At 40.5% G+C, this 23,103-nt stretch overlaps 1 protein-coding gene across 2 annotated transcripts in view; it reads right to left on the reverse strand.

Annotated features, from left to right (window-relative positions):
• Positions 1-3,441: 3,441 nt before the first annotated feature.
• LOC145770723 (monocarboxylate transporter 1-like) overlaps positions 3,442-23,103 on the reverse strand; it is a 30,613-nt gene continuing 10,951 nt past the window's right edge. Inside the window, exons 5-8 of one of the 2 annotated variants that reach the window (XM_082582421.1) lie at positions 22,157-22,404; positions 18,380-18,507; positions 15,623-15,851; positions 3,442-4,275 (exon numbers count right to left, since the gene is read on the reverse strand). In XM_082582421.1, coding sequence (XP_082438547.1) covers positions 4,133-4,275; positions 15,623-15,851; positions 18,380-18,507; positions 22,157-22,404 — 748 coding nt within the window. In that variant the 3' untranslated portion in view covers positions 3,442-4,132. Of the gene's footprint in view, positions 4,276-15,622; positions 15,852-16,911; positions 17,349-18,379; positions 18,508-22,156; positions 22,405-23,103 lie in introns of those variants that run through there. The other variant, XM_082582422.1, reaches the window with a different exon arrangement.

The raw sequence follows: 23,103 nt of genomic DNA on the forward strand, positions 1-23,103 counted from the left end.
AGAAGTTGTCGACTGATGAAACGTTGTCATGCGATAATGACGAGGAGCAAACAAATAATTTTAAAGGAGGTGCTGTTCCAAGAGAAGTACGTTGTTTTAATTGTAATGGCTTAGGTCATAAATCTGTTAACTGCCGGAGGAAGACTAACAGAAATCATCAGGAATCGAGGAAGTGGTGCAATCGTTGCAATAGGCAGGGACACGAAGCGAAGGAATGCAAGGACAAGTCGTTTTCCTTACCTAATCAGTCTGGAAAAGATAAAGACACGGACGTTTATCGATGCGGTTGTGCGTTAATGATTCCTGAACCCACGCTTGACGAGAAGAATCCGGATGAAGATGTTTGCGGAAAAATAATACCTGAAGATCACCTGCCAGTAGTGGATGGAAAAGTTGGAGACAAAAAGGTAAAAGTTTTACGTGATTCTGGTTCTACTGGTATAATAGTGAGGAGAGATTTGGTTAAAGACAGTCAATTAACGGGAAAAACTGGCCATGTGACAAAAATAGATACCACTTCAATCCAAGGACCTTTAGCGATGATATCTATCGAAACTCCGTATTGTAGTGGGACTGTGAAAGCGTTATGTTTACAAAACTCTTTAGTTGATCTTATAATCGGAAATGTTATTGAGAAAGATTCTGAAGTTACCTGTTATTCTTGTGGCAAGAATGGTCACTTTGCTCGAGATTGTTCTGCAGATAATCAGCAACGATCTCACGATGACGGATATTACGAGCGCGATGAACCGAGAAGAAGAGGCAGGCGACGACCATTTGGAGTTTGCTATAGATGCGGTAGACGCGGACACTTTGCCAGGGAGTGCGTTGCTGACGGCGGACATTCAGAAAACAGACGTTGCCGTGACAACCACTGCTACCGATGTGGAGAGATTGGACACATAGCCAGGAGCTGCCCTTTTGATGAAAAGGCTTGCTACAATTGTCATAAAGAAGGTCATCTCGCCAAGGACTGTCCGGAGAGGAGGTGTTTCCGATGTAGGAAGATGGGTCATCTCGCTCGCCGATGCACTGAAGATGTTGAGGACGTTGGAGACTTTCGCAGAAAACGTGACTATTGTTTTGAGAAAAGCTATCGTTGGTAGATCATGCAACGATAGACTTATGAGAACTGATTATTGAGTAATTAATTGTTTTATGGTATGTTTTGTATTGATTGTGTTGTTATATTGTTTGCAACAATATTCTAAGGGGGGGCGTATGTCACAATCAAGGTGCAAATGCCTCGCGATGGCTTGCTTTGTATCTTCAACGAATGTGCTATTTTCATTATGGAATTCTGGTGCGTTGTGTTATTATCGGTTATGACCTGAAGTAACCTCTGATTGAGAAATTTGTATTATGTAACGTATTTCTAGAATCATCTGTAAGCATGCAAATCTAGAAGGTTCTGTTGTTTTTCATGATTTCTGAGCGTCGTTTGTCATGACGTCATAAGGTTGTTTATCAGTAAATGTCCGATTGCGAAATCGTTATTATGTAAGAATCTTCTTGCGAACGTGACCTTCTAGAGACTTCTGTTGTTTACCTTTTAAATGCTACGTGACCGAACGATGGTTCTTTATGATGTAACCTTCTCGAAGTTACTGGACTGAACAGCCAACTATAAATAGTGGTGTAGTTTGTATTCTGATTATTCTGATGATGATTCTGAGATTATTATGGTGTTTATTATAAGTTGATTATGAGAGTTGTGCTATGAGTTGTGGATGGGTAGTTGATGCAGAAATTAGAGTTATTTGAGAAGCCGATCGTTAAAGTTCGTCAAGAAGTCAGATTATCATTTCACTAGTAGAATTATTCGACATTTAATTGACTTCTTTTCGGTTGACCCATTAAACTACGTCATTGAACCTTTCCAAGTCTTTTTCCTGGTAAGAGATAGAAAGAAATCGTGACACTCAGCAACCTTTTGAACGGAGTTTGCGGTTTTTCCACTTATAGCCTACAGCATCGCTGAGCAAGGTAAGTTCCGTTTTAGGCGATCTTTTCTGATGGCATCCGGTAAGCTGATCTCAGTATCAGATCCTTCCTCACCATTTGCACAGCTCAGAAGGGCCTTTTCTCTGTTGGCTGCTGTAAGCAGATCCACCTGGTCGAATCTTCGATCAACCTCAGCTTGAACAGATCAAGGGCTTTGATGTATTGCCGTTTCCACGCTCCTTCTACCGCAGACGACAAAGCATCCGATTCCTCTGTGTTTCAAAATTTTGCTGGAGTTTTGCTCACTCGGAGATCCTTTGGCGTCTTTAGGTTATTGGCAGACGCTGGGACGTTCGCTGCTTCCACAAGCTTGGAAACGGATTCATCTTTTCTGCGATTTTTGATCCGTTCGCGGGAAATGGTGATGGATCCACAGCTGAAGAAGCGGAGATCTTCTTGTTTTGGAGCTGTTTTGCGATGGCTTCTGCAGGCTGAAAAACTTCACCTCTGCAGGTAGTCGCAAAATAAAGCCGCAACGTGTGTGCTTATTTTACCAAACTGAATAGGCTATCTTTGCACGTGCGTCTCCTTTCATTGCACTATCTTCTGTCATGTCGGTCAGACATTGCAGCAGGATAGGGTAGCACTTAACAACACGAGCGAGGGCAGAAGCACGAACGCACCAACGAGTAGGACACAAACCCAGAAAATTGCAGGCAACTTCATCGGAACCAAAAAACGACATGAATAAAGATTTACGTTTAGACGATTTACGAATTACAACTGCAACACCTTGAACGAAGTTTAAGGCATCGGCAGTAAGCCTCAGTGCCTCACCTCCTTTACAACGTCTTGCAAAATCAAATCGAGAGCATGATTACTGCAGTGAATGTATAATGATCCAAGGCATAATGCTTTAAGTTTGGCCCGCCGTCCGTTATAACAACCTCTGTTATAACAAATCTTGCTGTTCTATGCTGTAAGTGTAAAGTAAATATTGCAGAATGATGTCCAATAAACGATGGAACGCCGTGTTAGTAGGGAGGGTGCTACTGCGATGTATAGTTCTCTGTGATTGACGACTCTTTATTTCGAATGATGAGCGCGATCACACGTAATAGGAACTCGATTCATCGTAACAATTATTGCTCGAATAATTTTCTGAAAATACGTTATGTACCTTAAATTATCAGAATTTTGTAGGGGGGCTGAAGCAATTATCTAAAATTCCAGAGGGGGGGGCGAAATTAGCTCTAGGGGGGGCTGAAGCCCCTTGAGCACCCCTACTTCCTGCGCCCTTGCATTTGTAAGAAAAAGGCACTATAAGCTATTCAAAAAATACGCTGTGGTTTCTTCATGTTTTCGGGCCCCTAAAATTATCCCAGACCCGGGTCAAAAAGTAGCCACTGTGATCGCAACCACCGACCATGAGGTACGAACTATGTCAAGCGGCAGTGGTCATGTCTCCAGATAGAGTAACATAAAGACTAATTCAGGATTTTATGACTTTTTTATTGGCCCAACGAGAAGACAGCATTAATATCATATTTCAAGCTAAGTTAGAATATCATTTCGAAGATCAGTGAAGTTTCACTGCATGTTAATCATGTCACAATGAAATAAGCATATTTTTTTTTGATGAAGATGAAAAGTATAACAACAGATCTTTACACAAAAAACGGTCAGCCCAGTGCTAGTAAGAAGTTTATTTTTGAAATCTACACAAAATTTTAGTTTAGAAACATTTGTCAAACCTTACTGACCCAGACAGTCAAATAAATCGACCTGGCTCCTGCTCTATTGTCTTTGTTAAGAGTCCGAGCGTGCAGCATGAGATAAACCTCGGGTCTCTTTCGTGAGCAACTGTTCCTGGGAGTATTTTTCTAAACTGACTTTTCGTAAATAGGCTGGTTGGACAGCTCAGGTCTCTAAAACGACATGTTTTCAAGTACGGTAGGCCCAATCCCTAAATACTGCAGGTAGTCGAGCCCTAAAGTCAGGAAAGCAATGGCAAGTTTAAAACGCTTGAAATTGATAAAAGATAACGATCAAAAATTTTGAAATGCGTAGCCATAAAGTAGAAAATTTTGCTTTGCACAACCCAATACGTGTAATTTAAGCTAAACGTTGTTGCCAGTTGAAAAAAAGATTGCATGTCATTTTTGCAATGCCGAAAGAACCAATTGTTTTAAGATGAACTGCCAATCACATCAGCAAAATTTCGCTTTATTCTTTGATCTATTACAAGCAAAAATCCACAGGCCAACAGCAATGTGCCGCCTCCAATCCAAAATGATGTTGAAACTGTTCCTGATAAGTCTATAGCGTGTCCTGCAACACAATGAAAAATTATTGGTCAGTTTCGATGAATAGCTCACCGGTGGTGGTAGGCTATCACTAATTATAGGTTGGTTACTTGCATCTTCGGACCGAAAAAACTTCTTAAAGATCATTCGTAGTAGTTCCCCATAGGCTAGGTGGAGAGGTTATGAACCAGTGACGCAGACTCAGTCACCACGATTGACAGAGTGAAGTTTTCTATTATTAAAGTGCTCGTTATTGGGAATAATTACGCTCACTTGGTATCGCTGAATGGGAAGCTGTACTTGGAATGCGTTGTTCAATCGCGTAGCCTAAGAGTTGAACCTGCGTTACTTGATCTTGGCGTTTCTTACATAAAATACATAAGCGTAACTACATAAAAATTGAAATTTGTTGCAGCCTGGGCCGGTGCATCAATTAGGTGAATTAGGCAGTCGGCTCAGGCGCAGCCTTCAAAGGGGCGCAGTACTTTCTTTTTCTTACAGTTATTTTGATTTAAACAAAGATGTCTTTGTGGTTCGAACATTGTTGTACGAACTGCAGACTTACTCTTTACAAGTTAATAAACGAGAAAGTTACCCTCATGCATTACAATCGCAATTTTGAGTCCCAAAATCTATGACATCTGAAGATGTGTTATTGTTGGTGATGCAATAAAAACTTTCAGACAATATCGTATACCAAATGCTTCATAAATTAGCATAATTATTCTTCTGACGCTTCCAATATCAATCAATTAATCATTTTATTTTTCGTCATTAACGCGTCCGGGACGCGAAATTTTTTTCCGCGAGATTTCTGTCTCATTTGCATATTTGGTCGTCGTCGTCGTCGTGTGAGCGTCTGGAGCCGAGGGTCTATCCTTTTACCACCCCAGATTCACGATCAGGGGCGTTGACAGGGGGGTCTAGGTGGTACTTTTGGACCCGGGCCCGGAATATTTAGGGGGCCCGGATTTAAAAGATTTCCCGCGACTTCAAACATTATCAAGATCTTAATATAATCAGATCTAAAGGAATTACCATCAGAGGTTAAAACAGCCACTTCAGCCGTCAGATGGTGAAGTACCGGGCCCCCTTCCCGGGTATAGTGATTTCCCTAACCAGGATTTTTTTTTCAAAAAGACGAAATATTTTTCTTCACCCACTCTTTAACTCTAAATATATATATATTTTGACGGTAGCCTAATCACTTCTAGCTACTTGCATCCACATCATAGCTGTAGGAGGTGGGGGGCGGTTGCTCCCCGCCGAAAAAAATGTTGCAAATTTGGGTAAGAATGTCCAGTTATTTGGCAAAATCAATCTTACCACAATGTTTCGATGCTTCACCAGTTTAGAAACTTTACATAATTGTTGTAATTTATGAGATACATTTAGCTAATATTTTCCAATGAATGTAAATGTATTATCCCCAACTTTGAAAACTGTTGCATGTGGTATTGCAATCTGGGCAGAATGATAAGTTTCGATTTGACAACTGCAAACTAGAACTGTAAAAAAGCACAGTTGGGAAACAGAGGTAGGCTAAGCTTATTACTGGTATTCACTAACATGTAGGCTGCATTTCTTCATGGGTAAGATTTAAAAGCCTACTGGGTACTGGTAACTTTATGAGTTTTTTTTTTTTCGATATCCACCTAATGTAGTTGATTATAAAAATCATTTGGGCAAAAATGTCTAGTTATTTGGACAAATCAATTTTTACCATAAGTCATGCTATGCTCGCAAAACTTGACTTAAATACTACAAAGATAGCTTATCATTTTTAGATATGGTCAAACAAAATAAGCATTTGTTATAAACTTTAATCAATAGTTGTGAGGCCACATATACACCACTTTTGTGAGCATTGATCCCGGCCACTAACTATAGTTATGTACAAAGTGAAAAAGTATATTAAATGAAAACAACTTGTAAATTTTCCTGGATTCAATTTCATGTTTTTGTGAGCTGTGGTTTAACTGGCTTCTATATTGAATTTTTTGTATAAACTTCTGTTTGTCTTTGCCAGTCCCAGGATTGATATGCTCAGCTATTTACTATCTATGACACAGTGTTAGAGCAACAACAATCAAATACAAAGACACATGTTATGTTGTTTTGTCATCCAATTCATGCAGTTACTATATCAGGCAATGTAAACAGTGCTATTTTTGTGTCATGTTTTGGTAATGTGGTCTTAATTTTGTGGCAACGATTGAGTTTGAAGTTATTATCTGGGAGTCATTTTTCTTCACTGCTTGTGATTTGAGTAGGTCTAGCTGCTTCATTGTGAAGTAAGATTATCTTTGTAATGATCTTCTGAAAAAACATTGACTATGATTTCATTGTAATATCAATATTTTTGGTATCAAAAGTAGTTTCGTTCAAAGGTGGAATTTTGATGCACATAGCATGGTAAACTGTCAAATTCTTTTCAGGCTATAGGATTTGAAGCAGCATGGATTAAGTAATGTTACTGGTTTGATAAGTAAACGTATTGTCATTTTAGTTTGTTTCAATGCAAATTTACAAATATCGAGTCTTCGGACTATCTTTGAATTGAAAAGATTGAGCTACTTTTGGTCAGGCCTTTTGTTGAAGTTGGGCTGGAGATTTTCATGTAATCTGGTGACATGAATATTCAGCAATTATTGTTATCCAGTTATTGGTGAAGTCTTAGTTCAAATTTTTTTGAATCCAGTTAGGCTTAATATACTGTATGTATATTTTTTTTGATACACAAGAATGTTTTAAGTTGTTGGTTTATTTATTTAATTGGGACACAGACACTCAGTAAGTTTAGCCTTGTTTTGTTGTTGTACGTGTTTTTTATGCTTGTTTTTTGTACACGGCCAAGTTGATGACTCTCAGAGATTGTGAGTAATTTTGTATTTTTCAACATATATACGCAAAGACAAAATTTGGGCAAATTATGTTCGCCCCCCCCCCCCCTCCCCAAAAAAATAACGTTTTACTCTCCTACCGCTACTTTACAAAGAATTAATTTCCGCCGAAAAACTCCAACAATTTTAAACATATTGACAAAGATCGTGATTGAGAGCAACGATTTTGCAGTTTACGGAGAAAATCCCCAATGCGTAATTGCACAGTTGGGGAAATTCGTGGATACAACATATCTTTGAGAATATATAAATGATATTCCTCTTAATTTTTTACTTTGAACGGCATGCGTCATCCTCATTTTAACAGCACATCAATAAAAGTTTGTACACAACCTTTATATTCATAACATTGTCGATGAAGGGGGCCAGAAAATAAATGGGTACCGGGCCCGAGAAATCCTGTCAACGGCCCTGTTCACGATGTTCCCGGACTACACTGGAAGGCTAGTAGAGAGCAGCCAGTCTTTGGTTTCATCATCCATGACACGCAGACCTTCCACTCCGTTAGGTGGCTTGAAGATGGAACAGTCATTGATGATGTGGTCTGCGGTCTGTTCTTCGGCACCACATTCACAGGAGGAGAAAGAGGCCATTCCCCATTGTGCATGGTTGAGCGTAAAAGCCCGACGCCCGTACGGAGACGGTTGAGGCGCACCCATGCCTGTCTTGGTAGTGTTAAACCGATGGGGCGTGTGTCAGCGTCGGGGATGAACGAATAGAGTCTGGTGGCGGTTGACTTCCATTCAGAACTCCATTTATGGTCCGCCCAAGCAGCCGCAGAGATGTCTTGTACATCAGCTTCGTTGATCAGAAGTTGAGCGGCTGGCACGAATGGGTGTCTTGATTTCAGTCGACGGGGGTGCCTGTTTGGGAGAGCAGAGATCCTGTGGTGGAGAAGGTAGTTAGGTTCCAATGCCTGTCGACCGAGGGACAGAGTGGCTTCTTCGCGACAAAGCTCAGCGGGTTGGATGCCAGCGAGAATGGGGAGATTGTCCAATGGTGTGGGACGCAGGCATCCGGTCACTGTGCGCAGGGCGCTGTTTATGGCAGTGAGCACTGCGGCACCAAACAGGTGCACAGTACTCTGCTGAAGAGTAGACAAGGGCTAAGGCTGCTATACGCAAAGTGTCAGCCCTCGCCCCCCAGCTAGAGCCTGCCAGGCGCTTGAGTAGCGCAGGATGTGAGTTTCTTGCGCAAAGACACCAAATGGTGGCGGTATGTAAACGATCTGTCCAGTGTCACCAGATATCTTGGTTCGGGGCAGAAGGACAGAGATTTTTCGTTGTTCTGGACGTGTAGCTCACGATCAGCTTCCCGATTATGGAGGTGGAAAGCTGCTGCCACAGTTTTGGTTTCGCTGAGTCTCAGTCGCCAGTTCTGGAGATAGGCTGAGAGAGTTTTCATGTCCTGGCTTAAGGTGTCTTCTAGATTTTCCCACGACGTTGTGGAGTGGAGAATTGCCAGGTCGTCCGCATAAGCGTATTTTGCGGAGACGGTAGTTGGTAGGTCGTGGGTGTAGATGTTGAAAAGAAGTGGAGCCAGGACCGATCCCTGTGGGACGCCATTTTTCAGATGTCTCAGTCTGCTTCGCCGTGAGCTACCAGTGGTGAGGGTAAAGCTTCGATTCCTGACAAGTTCCATAATTATATGAACCATATGTCGGTCAGAAAGCAGGCGAAGCAGCTTGCAAGTAAGGCCGCCATGCCATTCGGTGTCATAGGCAGCTGTAAGATCTAGAAAGACAGCGCCGGCCTTCTTTTTTGCCTTAAAGCAATCCTCGATGTCTTGGGTTAAGAGTGTGACCTGATCTACGGTGGATTTTCCGCACCGAAACCCAGCTTGCTCTTTTGGAAGGAGTGGGTCAATGATTGGGTTGACGAGTGCGTAGATCAGTCTTTCGAGAATCTTGAAAGGAACACAGAGGAGGGATATCGGACGATAACTCCTTAGGTCCTCTGGTGGCTTGTGAGGCTTAGGGATCGCAACTACTAAAGCTCTTCTCCAGATTTTTGGGATTGTGGAGTGGTGCAGGCAGGAAGAGTGGAATCTACGTAACCAGGACTTAAGGGCATGGCCAGCATGGAACACAAGCTCAGGGCAGATCTTATCCGGCCCTGGAGACTTGTGTGGTTTCACTAGGCGGAGGGCGGTGGCGAATTCCTCTGGGGTGAAGTCTCCAGAGATTGCTTCCTCTTGTGGTGTTTCCACTCGCCAAAGGGCAGATACTTCCTTGGCAACAAGACGGGATGCCTTGCGGTCCTTTGTCTTGTAGACCCCGTTCTGCACTAGCTGGGAAGCGATGACATTGGCAGAAACGGGGCACTGACGAGGGGAGTTTGCTGAGCGCCCAGTGAGGTTGTTTATGATGCTCAATGCTTTGCGGATTGAGTGTGAGAAGTCGATGGTTTGGACTGCTTCGTTCCATCGCTCAAGCTTCTTTGTGTCCAGCCGCTCAAGTAGTCTGGTGGCGGCGGTGTTAGAAGCCGCACCACTTGTGGCGCCTAGGTATGAGCAATAGATAGCTTCACACTCAGAGTCCCAGCATGGTGTATAGCTGGTTCGATGGCCACGTAGTATTGTGGCCTTTGCCGCAGTTATTATGGCATTGCAGAAGTCCTGGTATGCCTCGTCTGCCTTGCATGTTTCAGGTGATGGTAACTTTGCAGCAGACTCATTGGTCAGGAGGCTGTATTGATTCCAATCGGCTTTTTTGAAGTTCAATCGCTTCACCGGTGAACTCGGGACAGGAGCCACAAGTTTTGGGGCGATGATGAGGGACGGCCGGTGTTGGGACCGCGGGAACTTCTCAAGCGCACGTCTGTCTGGAAGAGAGCTGTCGACACTCGCGAAGGTCAAGTCAGGGTTTGTCCCTGTTCCCCAGCGGCCGGAGTGGAAATTGGCTGGTTCCTTTGGGTTGAATAGGAGGGAAAGATGGTTTGTAGAGGCCCAGTCAGCCAGCAATTCTCCGTCGCTGCTTGTGTTGTTGTAGCCCCAGTCGATGTGCTGGCAGTTGAAATCGCCAGCGTAGAGACTGGGGGAGGGGAACGTTGGAAGGGATGTTGGCAACATTCGCGAGGGTGGGGGCTTGTAGATGTTGACGATGTTGTAGTCTGAGATACAAACGCACACTCACTCAATCTCAGCATCAATTGGAGATTGGTCGACAAAGGTCCACTTCAGGCTCTCATGCACAAATGTGGCAATGCCGTGCTTCCTGCTTAAGGTAGACCCGGCTAGCGTGTAGTTGGGAATAGCTAGCCTATCTGCAGAGGTACAGTGGGTCTCTTGGAGGAGGATGACGAGTGCCCGGTTGGTATGGGCAAGCTGCTCCACAACTTTGATCTTGCTTGTTGTGTAGCTTTCTATGTTGAGCTGCTGAATGGTGGGCCGTCTGAACTTGTCCATTGCCCCTTGCAGCTGTGCCGTCCGGGTGGAGGCTCTTGGTTGACAAGTTTCGTTTGGCATCTGCTTGGGTGCAGATGTTACTCACAGGATGGGGCACGAGGAGCCACTTGTCGTCCATCCCAAATATAAGCATATTTTGGTAAAAGTTTGTAGTAAAACCGTGTGAATGCAACATTTTCTCGTTGGCACGGTTGGTACAGTGGTTTCATCCTCTGCTTAGTGTTCGTGAGAACGAGGGTTCGACGCCCGTCGAAGTCAACTTTTTTTTTCTTTAAATTAATTTTTGCGGTGCACAAGAGCTTTTCAAAAAAATGTAGGGTTAGGGAAAGCTTATATTTTATTCTCATTGCACAATTTCATTGGCAATAGTTATTTATTTATTCAATATTATATTCAGTTGAGCGAAGCTTTTCAAAGCTGGAAATCATCAAAACGATTGTACGTTTTACAATAGTTTTGGATAGACTTGCCTAGTAGCCTAAGCAAATCAGTTCTTTTTACGCTGATTCAACGTTTACATATGTGTGGTCACAGCGGTAAACCATAATCTCTTCGTGGGAAAATTGTAACATAAAGTTCCCGGATCCGTTCGTCTGTATGTAATGACCGAAAAATAAACACTCTTTTGAAACGTCTATTCAAAAGTGTATTCCTGTAAAATTAGCCCGCGGCTATCGAAAATGGAACGCAACACCGTACGCCTCTAAAACTTGTCACTACAGAACAGATTACTTAGATAAAAGACGGAAAATTTGTCCAGCTAGCAAGCACCAAGCAAACAGTTAAATATGCGACTGACTTCCAACAAACAATTTTACGAATGACTAGAATAATTTGCGATATCTCAAATGCACGTAGACAGTAACTGTGACGCAATAATGAAAGACATTGTCACGCAATTCAAACCGGTGTTCAAAGGTAGTGATGCAATATTTCATCAGGTCTTACGACCGATGGTGCAATATTTGGACATTTTCTAGCAATTTCCATGACGTAAGATGCCAGCTAGGTTAAGTAGACCATAACGGTTTTTATATGACGTTTGATTTGGTGAACAAAATTGTCGGGAACATAGCGGCCCCTAGTTATGACAGTCTAGCATGGCATAACTAAAAAAGAATTGACGACAATTGTGAGCCAATGAATAAAAATACACGATACACAAATTGTTTGAATCACTCACTTTTAAGTTAATACGTAAATACAAAGGGCATGCAAAGAATGAACAACAATACGGGATAATACACGACGATACATGAAATTGGTACCATAGGTACATGCTAAAATGACGCTATATACAATAGTTGCGATAATAACCGACTGTTCCGGGCTCAGACAAGGGTCGGCCACCGCAGACAAAACCAGGCTCAAACCCTAACACTTAGGTGTTCTTTACGGGGGCGAGGCACGAAATATCCCTCAACACGTAGTCTACTTTCACTTTCCCCGTACTCTCATCATAGTTGCAGACGGCAACTTTGGCTCTACGAACCACAGGCTTCCCTTTCCTAATTTGTGGGACCACCTCATGCACCCTCCTAAATTGATACTTCCCACGTTTACCAATGTCTTGGAGAGAACCCACCACTACAAGTTGACCAGGCTCCAAATTCTCAGCCATTTTTAACCATTTTTTCCAGCCCTGAAGCCCTGGCAAGTAAAAATCTATCCATTTGCTCCAAAACTGCTGAGAAAGTGACAAATTGAACCAATAATCCCTTCTTAGTTGGTCACGATGATGTGGTTGCCCAACAGCACAGCATGGGTCTAAGAATGAGGTCAAAAGTGAGGCAAGGGTGATGACAGTAAAATCCCTAGGGTCGTCACTCAAAGGTACCAAAGGGCGTTCGTTCACGATCCGAACGGCACTGCTGGTGTACGTAAGCAGTTCAATGAAATTGGGCTTGCGTATTGAAGAGTCCAAAATGTGAAAAAAGTACTTGGTCATATCGGACACGAAACCAAATCTACCAAGCCGAAATCTAGCCAAGAGATCTGCCAGAGGGTTTAACAAATCAGGACACGAAAACATTACATCATTAACACAAGTTCCTCGAAATTCAGACTTGCCATCGTAAACAATACGCTTTTTTAATTGTGACGTCACAAAGTATGGTAAATACCATTCAAATCCTTTTACATTTTCTGCTTCACCAGCACGCTCAATATAGCCATTAGATTTAAGATCTTTCATGGTGTCAGTAAGGAAATCACGAAGTTCAGGTCGTTTTAAAGCCTTCTTCCTTAAAGCAGCAGCTCTATCTGACGCCAGCACAAAATTGTTAGGTAAATCAATATCTTCCCTCAACGGAACAGGTATCTCAAATCGACCATTTTTCAACTCAATATTCGGTTCGACAAGTTCTCTAGCCAAAATATCATTGCGAGACAATTCACAGGTTTCATTTTGCAAGGTCAAATCCTGAATGACTTTATTCAGGTCTGCTATTTCCATATCACGAGATCAATTTTACGCTGAAAGCCAGAGATGACATCCGACTCTGAAGACGTCTGCACTCTGCACACGTTAGCAACGCTTTCATCTAAGGGTGACTTGCCACCACAAGCCAACCAACCGAGAGGAGTGAGTAAAGCATGTGGTTCACTACGATTTTCACTAACACGCTCCTCTTTGGCCCACATCAAATAAGCGTTGTCGTTGCCAATCAGTACATCTACAGTATTACAATCATTCAAATGAAACATATTTACGTCATGAAAATGACGGAAACCACTTAAATCCTGCTTGTGCGGTAAAGTTTTAACATCGTCAGTCCAAGCTGGGTTAACCACCGAAGTTATATCACAAAACAGTTCATCCGTCTCTAACGACTGGATGTTGAGTTTAACAAGGTTAGCACCGGCTAGGTTAAGTAGACCATAACGGTTTTTATATGACGTTTGATTTGGTGAACAAAATTGTCGGAAACAATGTGGAATCAATGTAAAAAGAACTGATTTGCTGTCTGGATGATGGATTGCATAGTTACGGCGAGGGCCGCTGAAAAAACAGGTTAGGCCCAGTAGGCCTACTAAGAGCAATTCCGCACACTCTTTGAAAAAACTAAGGCCTCTAAAAATATTCCAGGGAAAAGTTAGGTGTTTGTTTTATAACAAGAGTCTTGAACACGCAGCCCACGAGGACTTTTGGTGCGGCCCGCGATGCATTTTTGAACTTTGAAATGATTAACAATTACAGTATATATTTTTTCTATACATTTAGAAAGATAAATTTGAATCTAAAATTGCTCAAAAAATCTGAAAATGCACATCAAACTTCACACGACTTTTTAGCACTACCTACTGTCACGCCATTTTATTGCATGTGAGAAACTTGTATTGTTACATCACATTGCCTGATCACTTATTGTGTCATTATCGCAACAATAAAATTGCTATTTGCTAAAATCAGTTCTTCAATGTTTCTGCGCTTTTTAAAAGTTGACTGCAAGATTTTTACTCTCCAAGTCCGTCGTTTTGTTTGCGTTTGTTCAGTGTTTTTCCATCTCTTTGTTCTTATTACTGTTTTTATTGCGTTTTAGCCAACTGTGTTATTTTGTTTTCTGACTTATTGTGTATTGCGGCCCTCAAGTTAATTTACAAGTGTTCATTTGGCTCTCAGAGCAATTTGAGTTTGAGACCCTTGTTTTATAAGGAAGGACATCTCAACTATTATAATGCAAAAACGAGGACAATAAAAATATTCAGGGTTTTGTGGGTAGCCTACGTAGGACGTAGGTACCTAAAATGACCCCTAGCCTAGTCCAAAAGTACACACTGCGAACATTCATGTCAACGCTAGAGGCTACGATGTGCACCAAGCCTGGCTATGCTTTCGCGCTCAACATGGCTAAAGTGGTGACGAAACTTGCAAATAAAAACGTAAGCATGAAGAGTGATATTTTTAGGCGGCCTAGCCCTAAGCTGTATTAGTGTACCAGCATTGTGCAAATTTTGACTATTATTTAATTTAGAACTGCTATTTACTTCTATAAAGTAATTATTTTAACCAATAACAATTGGAGTTACAGAAACAGACAAAAATCTTATTGTTCACTTTTTACAGTGAACTGTTGCGCCAATGGGAGCACAGAAATTGAACCTTGCCTAGGATGCAAAGTAGCATTGCGTTGGCCCTGGTTGCAGCATATCTCTACTGGGTGATATTGTTGCAGAAAGCATCAATGACGACTTCACCGATAGTAATCGAAGAGAAAATACAGTAGCACATGAAGGTGATAGTGAACAACAATAGACGATTTTTATAGGCTATTAAGTGAACTTTGATACCGATTACGTAACCTAATCTGTTCCTCTTTAGCGAGCATGGTATTGCCATGTTTTGTTTCAATAAGTTAACATTCTTCTTTTCATCTACGCGGGGTGTCGGGTCGTCTGCATTTCAGTGAATTTCTTGTATCAGTTAAAAAAAAGATTGCATGTCATTTTTGCAATGCCGAAAGAACCAATTGTTTTAAGATGAACTCCCAAAGGAAACAGATCTTTCTTCTTTTCATCCACGCGGGGTGTCGGGTCGTTTTAGGAAACAGATCTTGCTGGGTGGATATAGACATCCATAACATTAGAGAAAAACAACATCTTTGAGAATAGCCGACCTTAGGGATTTCTGTTGCATTAATAAATCCTGATATTGCCGATGGAATACTTAGGTAAGAAATTTCAGTATAATTAGCAGCTATTTCTCTGGATTAAGTTGACAGGGATTGCGACGTGAACGCTTTTATCATGTTCTCTTTTACCTTTATTTCAATTAGTCCTACATTCAAGGGATGCACTTGGTCGGAAAAGGGTAAACAATATGGAATGAAAAATTTTGTATCGTAACGTATGGAATACAGATGATTTTCTTTTTGATATATTATATATAGCATTTGCTTGTTAGAAGTAAAACTGTAATTGCCATTCCCCATAACCTTCCTCAACCAACCGTTATCGCATACAATGTCTAGTCAAACGATGTAAGGTAAGCCTTGAATTGATTGTTAGGTTACCTCATATCAGAGAGCTATAAATATTTAAAAAATAAGTTAACTTATATATTACCTATCAAAACGGTTACAGCCATTCCTATCAGATGGGAAAATATATTGGAATATCCATAACTTGACGCATATTTCTCCAAACCAAACAATTCGACTAAAATGACACAGTAAAGTGCATCAACTCCACCAATGCAGAAACCAATCAGGCCACATAAAATCAATACTACCATGTAGGATACAGTGAATGGCAAAGCAAAACAGAAAAAAGATGAAATTGCAAGTGCCCCAGCCTGAAATGTAAATAATATTAGGCTTTAACACTTTGCCGTACTTTCTATTTTTCGTGTCATAAAAACATTTCAATTCTATAGTAAACTACGTCTTAGATTGCATGCGACGGTGCGGTTTATTGCTTAGTTTATTGGTTAGTTGGATAGGCCTACATAATACTACAGCATTATTTCTTCACCTGTATCACCTGCAAATTATAACACAAGATACTACAAACATGGTTGTCGCTTATGCTAAAGTATAACAAGCAGAAGATAAAAAGCTTCAAATTAAACTTAGGGTAAATTTCGCCAATTGAACTACATTTGCTTTAGCTCTAAACTATTGTAGCGATGGGAACACTTTTAAACGTCAATTCATTCAGCCAGCTCAAAAGTTTTCAACCGGGGTAAATTTTATCCATAAAAGGGCAAAATGTATTGAAAACAGTAAAACAGACTAGCCTACAAAGACCACTCAAAATGTGATGTGAAGCCATTGGGAATGAATATATCTTTAGACTAGTGTTTCTTAACCTTTTTGGATCACGAACCCCTACGGCCTAATGCATTCTTTGAAAAGATAAGGACCGCTTTGCAAGAAACACATGGCAAATGTCGAAACTAGGTTTTAATCAAACTAGTGGTGGTCGAAACACTAGCACACACGTAAAACAGTTGTGTTAATTGTTAAACCTAGACCGAAATTTTTTCAATAACAATTTTAGTATTTTTAGTCAAATTCAGAGACCCGGTTTCGCTGTCTGCTGGTCGGACGAGAAACAACATGAAGGTACGTAGGCGTTTACTCGTCTCCTCTGAAAAATTGTTCAATGAAAAGGTTGTTGTTGCTTGTCTTCAACAAAAACACGAAATTGTGGAGTGGTCTTTGACGAAGCAACAGGCATGTCATTCTAGGCCTCCAACCTATTTCGCTGTTTCGTTTTGATAGTAAGAAGAGCTAAAAATCCTGCCTCGAAGAGATAGGTTGTAGCAAGAGGCATAAAGGCAAAGAATCACTGAGTTAGCTAATGTTTACGTCAGCCTTCAAACCAGTGGTAGACCTACCTCAATGTGCAACATGTAGGCTGTGGTATTTACGTCTTGACAACGTCTGGAATTTGTGTTTGGTAGTTACATCATCTGCTGCTTAAGAAGCGCGATGCCCGTAAGTTCTGTGTGAGAGTGAGTTTGCTAGTAACCCCAGCTTGTCGATGTTCTCTAGATTTCCTTCGTTTATGTCAACCGCAGTCAGAAAATTTTCAAAAGTTTTTTTTTCCAGTAATTATATATTTTCTTTGCTTCGGGCTCCTCTGGAAGGATCTCCAGTCTGTTGGGTAGCAGGAACTTGTCCATTAATTCAAGTGAATAAAATTGTGATGAAACATTTAATAACCCAATTGAGGCTTTTATTTTTTTTTAATTTTTAAAGGCTTTTATTTGCTTTAAGTTTCGCCCATGTGCGATATCCCAATGGTCAAGAATCTTCCGTCTCAACCAACGATCTTGCCCGAACACCTAGAAATGGATCGAACAATGATAACATGGTTTCTACTCCTTCTAAATCTCCCTTTCAAACTTCACTCACACAACAAAATCTTACATCAGAACCTCCATGTACACAACGAAACCATTCACCAGAAACCGCAGATATACACAGCAAAATCTTACACCGGATATTGATGCAGATGCTCATACTTCTTCGAAAACTAATCATGAAATGATTGAATCTCCCTTAACCATTTCTACACACCCGAGACGTTTTTCTAGAGTAACTAGACCACCTGAAATATATGGCCACAATATATACGACGTTTGAGGTGCCTGTAGGTAATGCATATATTTGTAAAGTATGAAATGCATCTGTTCATTATTGTATCGTTTTGTCAATTTGTTATTGTTTTATTCGAAGGTGATGTTCCAAAGATGAAGAAAAATGTGGTATGTAGGCCTACGTCTTGACAACGTTTGGAATTTGTGTTTGGTATATTATGCAAGTGAAAAGTAACACGCTACCGATGCTCGGACCAAAAGCGGAGAACGCTACCGCTACTTTTACTCGCTAATTTTGTCTTAAACTTACACTGGAAATCTCTGTTCAAGTACCGGTAAAAGTCAATAGCTTCAAAATTAAAATTTTTGAATTATAACTAAACTTAATAAAAAATTACTTGTGCTCATTAATATAACTTCCATTAACATATATATAACCACCATTGCACGAAAATGTCTAGTCACCTGAGTCGAAATGCTTATTGTGAAGGGCAGGAAGGTAAAAAAATGACCACGTTAGGTGTAGAAAATTCGCTAATAACAAAAACTAAAAGTCAAGAAATTTCACATTTCTAGCATATTTCCTTCTGTGAAATATTTCACTAATAGAGTGGGGCGTCCTCATAAAGCCCCGTGTCGCTACAGATAAGGTTATGCTATTGATTGAATTAAAAACGAAATTTAAAACGATGTAAGCGGATTTTAGAAACATATAATCTAAGTTAAAACGATCTAAGCTTTTGGAAGTAATAGTACACCCTAAATTAAGTACTTACCACAACAGGGTAACGAAAGTTTTTCGGAACCTTTATAAACACACAGGCATGTAAAATTCTGGAACAAATTTCACCAACTGCAAATGATGACGGTAAGGTGGACGCTTCAATTCTGTCAAATCCAACACCTACAGTAAAACAGTATGATGTTATAAAATGAAATCAGACGCTGGAGCACTGGCGACATATTTTCTGTTAAAGCGTAGAGTAGCCTAAGCCCAATTAACTTTACTCAAAGGAAGGAGAAAACAATGGACTTTGCCGTTCTGTATATGTTTGCGCCAGCAGCAAAAAATAAAATTGAACTAACGATACTGATTGATTGATTGAATATTTATCCTCGGACTGGGAGAGCTTCTTGCAGAGCTTAATCCTGGCAGTTTCGCATACTTGTAGAGGCTTTGAATCACTGACGCAGGCCCGGTCACCGAGATTGACAGAGTGAAGTTTCCGATTGTTGAAGTCTTGTTGCCGGGGAACTATTCCATCCATTAGATGCCGCTGAATGGAGAGCAGTCCTTAACGTGCGTTGCTCAAGCGCACACCCCGAGAGTCGAACCAGCGCCGATGATGAATTCATAGCCGATGCCAATAAGGCGGATTCACACTGCCGTCGTTATTGTGTCGTAAGCTGCTTTTGGCGTAATCAAGACGCAGATGCTGACCAAGTTTGCACACTGCCGTCTTTCCTCAAACAACGCGATACTGACATGAAAGAAGGACGAGAGAACTGTTTCTTACGACGCTAACGACATAATAGAATCAATCCTATTTTGTCAGCGTCTTATCAGCGCGCATGAATCTGGCTTGGTTGAGAAAACTGTTTTCCTGGGTCTTGGCTGTGAGACTTGGTAGTTTAGTCCAGGATGGCAAGTACAATAGCTAGCTTGTTTGGTTGCATGAAAGGGTATTACTGGACAGTAAGGCATATTCATTGTATTGGTTAAGCTAATTAATATCATGGCAAAGACGTGGAAATGCTAAAGTAGACAAGTTTGATTTTTGTAGCCTTGCAGAATAATGTAAATGCCTTAGTTAAGGTAGGCCGACTAATTTTGTAGCACTGCTATTCATTTATTCATTTTATTTTTCGTCGCTGAGGCGTCCAGGACGAAAAATATGCTACTTACTACAACAGTCGATATAAACCTACCAGCACGTTAATGAACGGGAGAAGGTAGCAAAACCTTGAAAAGTTTAAAACGTGCCTGAATAGTAAATCACGTAGTATAGGCTATAAACATTTATAGGACAGCTACAGATTTCTTCCGGTCTACGTTGGAAACCATATCAAATTACTGTATTCAAAAATCGGACAAGCTAATACTTTAAAAAGAGTAACAAACCTTGCCTGCTTTGCAGATGAGTAGCCTACCCAGCCTTGAAAAATTATCTTTTCTACATAATTACTAATTATGACTACTTGTTGAGTAGGCTTACTCTTTTCTAGTTAGTCGTCGTCGTGTGAACCTCTGGGGCCGAGGGTCAATCCTTTTACCACCCCAGATTCACGATGTTCCCGGACTACACTGGAAGGATACTATAGAGAACCACAGTTTTGATTTCGCTGAGTTTCAGTCGCCACTTCTGACGATAAGTTGAGAGGGCTTTTATGTCCTCCCTCAAGGTGTCTTCTAGGTTTTCCCACGACTTTTTTGAGTGGAGAATCGCCAGGTCGTCCGCATAAGCGTATTTTGCGGAGACCGTGGTTGGCAGGTTGTGGGTGTGGATGTTGAAAAGAAGTGGAGCCAGGACCGATCTCTGTTGGACGCCATTTTTCAGGTGTCTTAGGCTGCTTCGCCGTGAGTTGCCGGTGGTGAAGGTGAAGCTTCGATTCCTGAAAAGTTCCATAATCATATGGACCATATGTCAGTCAGGAAGCAGGCGAAGCAGCTTGCAAGTAAGACCACGATGCCACACGGTGTCATAGGCAGCTGTGAGATTTAGAAAGACAACGCCGGCCTTCTTTTTTGCCTCAAAGCAGTTCTCGATGTCTTGGGTCAAGAGTGTGACCTGATCTACGGTGGAATGCCTGCGTCGAAACCCAGCTTGCTCTTTTGGAAGAAGCGGGTCGATGATTGGGTAGACGTGGGCATAGATCAGCCTTTCGAAAATTTTAAAAGGAACACAGAGGAGGGATATCGGACGATAACTCCTTTGGTCATCTGGTGGCTTGTGAGGCTTAGGGATCGCAACTAATAAAGCTCTCCATATTTTTGGATTGGTGAGGTGGTGCAAGCAGGAAGAAAGGAATCTAAAATTAGCGCCGGTGAGTTTGGTGCTTTTTTCAAACGACAAACTGCTTTTTTATAGCTGACAAACGTCATTCCTTGAAAAACATTTCCTTTAAATTATTAATCTCGAGCTTTCAACACTATTAAGTTTTTAAGTGATGTAAATTAAAATGGAAATTAATACTAGATTTGAGATTCGAACCCATGCGGACGTTAACCCATTGGTTCTGAAGATCAACTTTTTAAACCCTCGGTCAATCCACTCCTTCCAACGAAACTTGTTATTGCTTTTCAGATGATGCAAATTAAACGATTTATTCAGTCAAGTAGCCTACAAATGAGATTGAAAATTGGTCATTCCCTCGGGTAGGCCTATTATCAAAAATACATGGAAAGACCAGTAGCCTACTTGCAGAATCTTTGATTGATGCTGTTGTTGGTAAAAGGTTTACAAATAGAAAATTATGTTGAAATTGCTCTACCAAATTACAAATTAAAGTCATAAAGTAAAACTTTTGATCCACAAAGCTGCCAGTTAACTTATAATCTGTTCTTTTACAAAATTGCAAACTAATGTTTATAAAGTGAAATCGTTGCAAACTAAACTTGATAAAATAAAACTTTTCAAACTGAAACTCATGACGCATTTTTCTACAAAAAATACAAACTGGAATATACAAAGTTTCGTATTGCAAAATCAGAAACAAAAACTTATACTGTAAAGTTCTGTTCAACAAAACCACAAATTAAAGTAAAAAAATAAAGTTTTACAAACTGAAAATCATAAAATTAAAGTTTATTCTTGAAAGTTAAAACTCATAAAGTAAAACTTTTAATCTACAAAGTTACAAAATTGAAATTTAGAAACTTTTTATTTTACGAAATAGCAAACTAATAGGCCTATTTTAAATAAAAGTTTTACAAACAGAAACTCATCAAAAAAACTTGTGAACTAAAAACATCATTGTTACAAATATTGTGATTTTGTTTTATGATTTTACAAATTAAAAGTTGTTTCATAATTTTAAAACTAAAAAAATAATTTTCATAAATTACTGTCTATCACAGAGGGTCTTATCAAATTTTGTCACACATTCAAGTCCACTTACATAGCATAGCCTACACAAAATGAAATTGATAAACCTGATTGCAGAAATTTCCTTCCTTGACAGCGTGTAGGGAAAGTCCCTTTGTTTTCTTCATGCATTGCCTGTGACGTCATTGTTTACGAGCCCGTTGGTTTTTGCCTCTGTCAAACTGCCTAGTTATGGCCTCTACGGTTTTTGCCTCCTTGGTTGGAGGATTGGAAAGGGAATATTGCCTGTCTTACCCTTGAAAACCACATCGCCTACTACTCACACTTAGGCTAATTTGGTATTGCAAGTTGCATATTAACTTAAACAATTAATCAAAAAAAAAGTAGCCTAGCAAAGCAATAGTTTGTGAAAGTACACTTAACGTACTTCACCTTCCTTTGTCGTAATGAACATAGAGTTAGATTGACCAGCTAAAAGCGTATTAGTTCTGTTGACTTAAAACTTACTTTTTCCAAATGGAACTAAATAGCCCAGTGCATTGTGATATCCAGCTGCAATTGATACCCATCCCATTATGTAAATATAGAAGTCAAATGTTATGAATAAATTTAAGTCCCACTTCTTTGCGATAGCACCAAACCGATTTGGGCTTTTTTCCTTCTTTTTTAGAGCAGGAAGTACAAATTTTACAGATTCGTTTTCTTCAGTTCTGTTGACTACAAAAACTTCTATATTTGTTTCTTTTACTTCCACCCTGTAAAATATTATTATCAACTGGTCAATATGGAGCTTTCTCCCACAGAAGAGCGTGAACTCTGGAAATATTGGCGACGCCTCAACCGCTTAAGAACTGGTATTGGATGATGTAAGACGTTGATACGACACTGGGGGTATACCCTAGAAAGCACAAGTTGTAAATGTGGACAGGAGCAAACGATGCAACATCTCCTCGAATGTCCTGTCTTAAAAGCAAGAAACTCTGCACAGGATTTAGCCGAGTTGGTTGATTGGTTTTGAATCTTTCTGCTCGGACTGACAAAGCCTAGGTTATTCCTGATAGTTTCGCATGCTTGTAGAGGTTTTTGATGCAGGCTTGCAGGGCAACGATAGAGTAAGAGCTTGCGTGATGCTCTGGGCTACGGCCGTGTGACACACGATGAAGAAAACCAACCGGTCGTACAGTAGGTTATGAAATATTATCATCAGTCATTTACTTGACCTACAACAAGGATGCAACAGCACTTTTTAATGTGATCTCATTGACTTCCAAACACATTGTTTCCACACCTAATTCTACCATATCATGGCACCAAATACGGAAAAAAACAATCTACTGTAGCCTACTACTGCTGCAAAAATTTGAAAAAAAAGTAAAATGAGTTCCATGAAGTTAAAAAGTTTGATGCAGAATTGTCAACGAGCCTTATATCAAATATTATTCTAACTTCCAGTA

The sequence above is a fragment of the Aplidium turbinatum genome, chromosome 5 (assembly GCF_918807975.1).
Source record: "Aplidium turbinatum chromosome 5, kaAplTurb1.1, whole genome shotgun sequence".
NCBI lineage: Eukaryota > Metazoa > Chordata > Ascidiacea > Aplousobranchia > Polyclinidae > Aplidium > Aplidium turbinatum.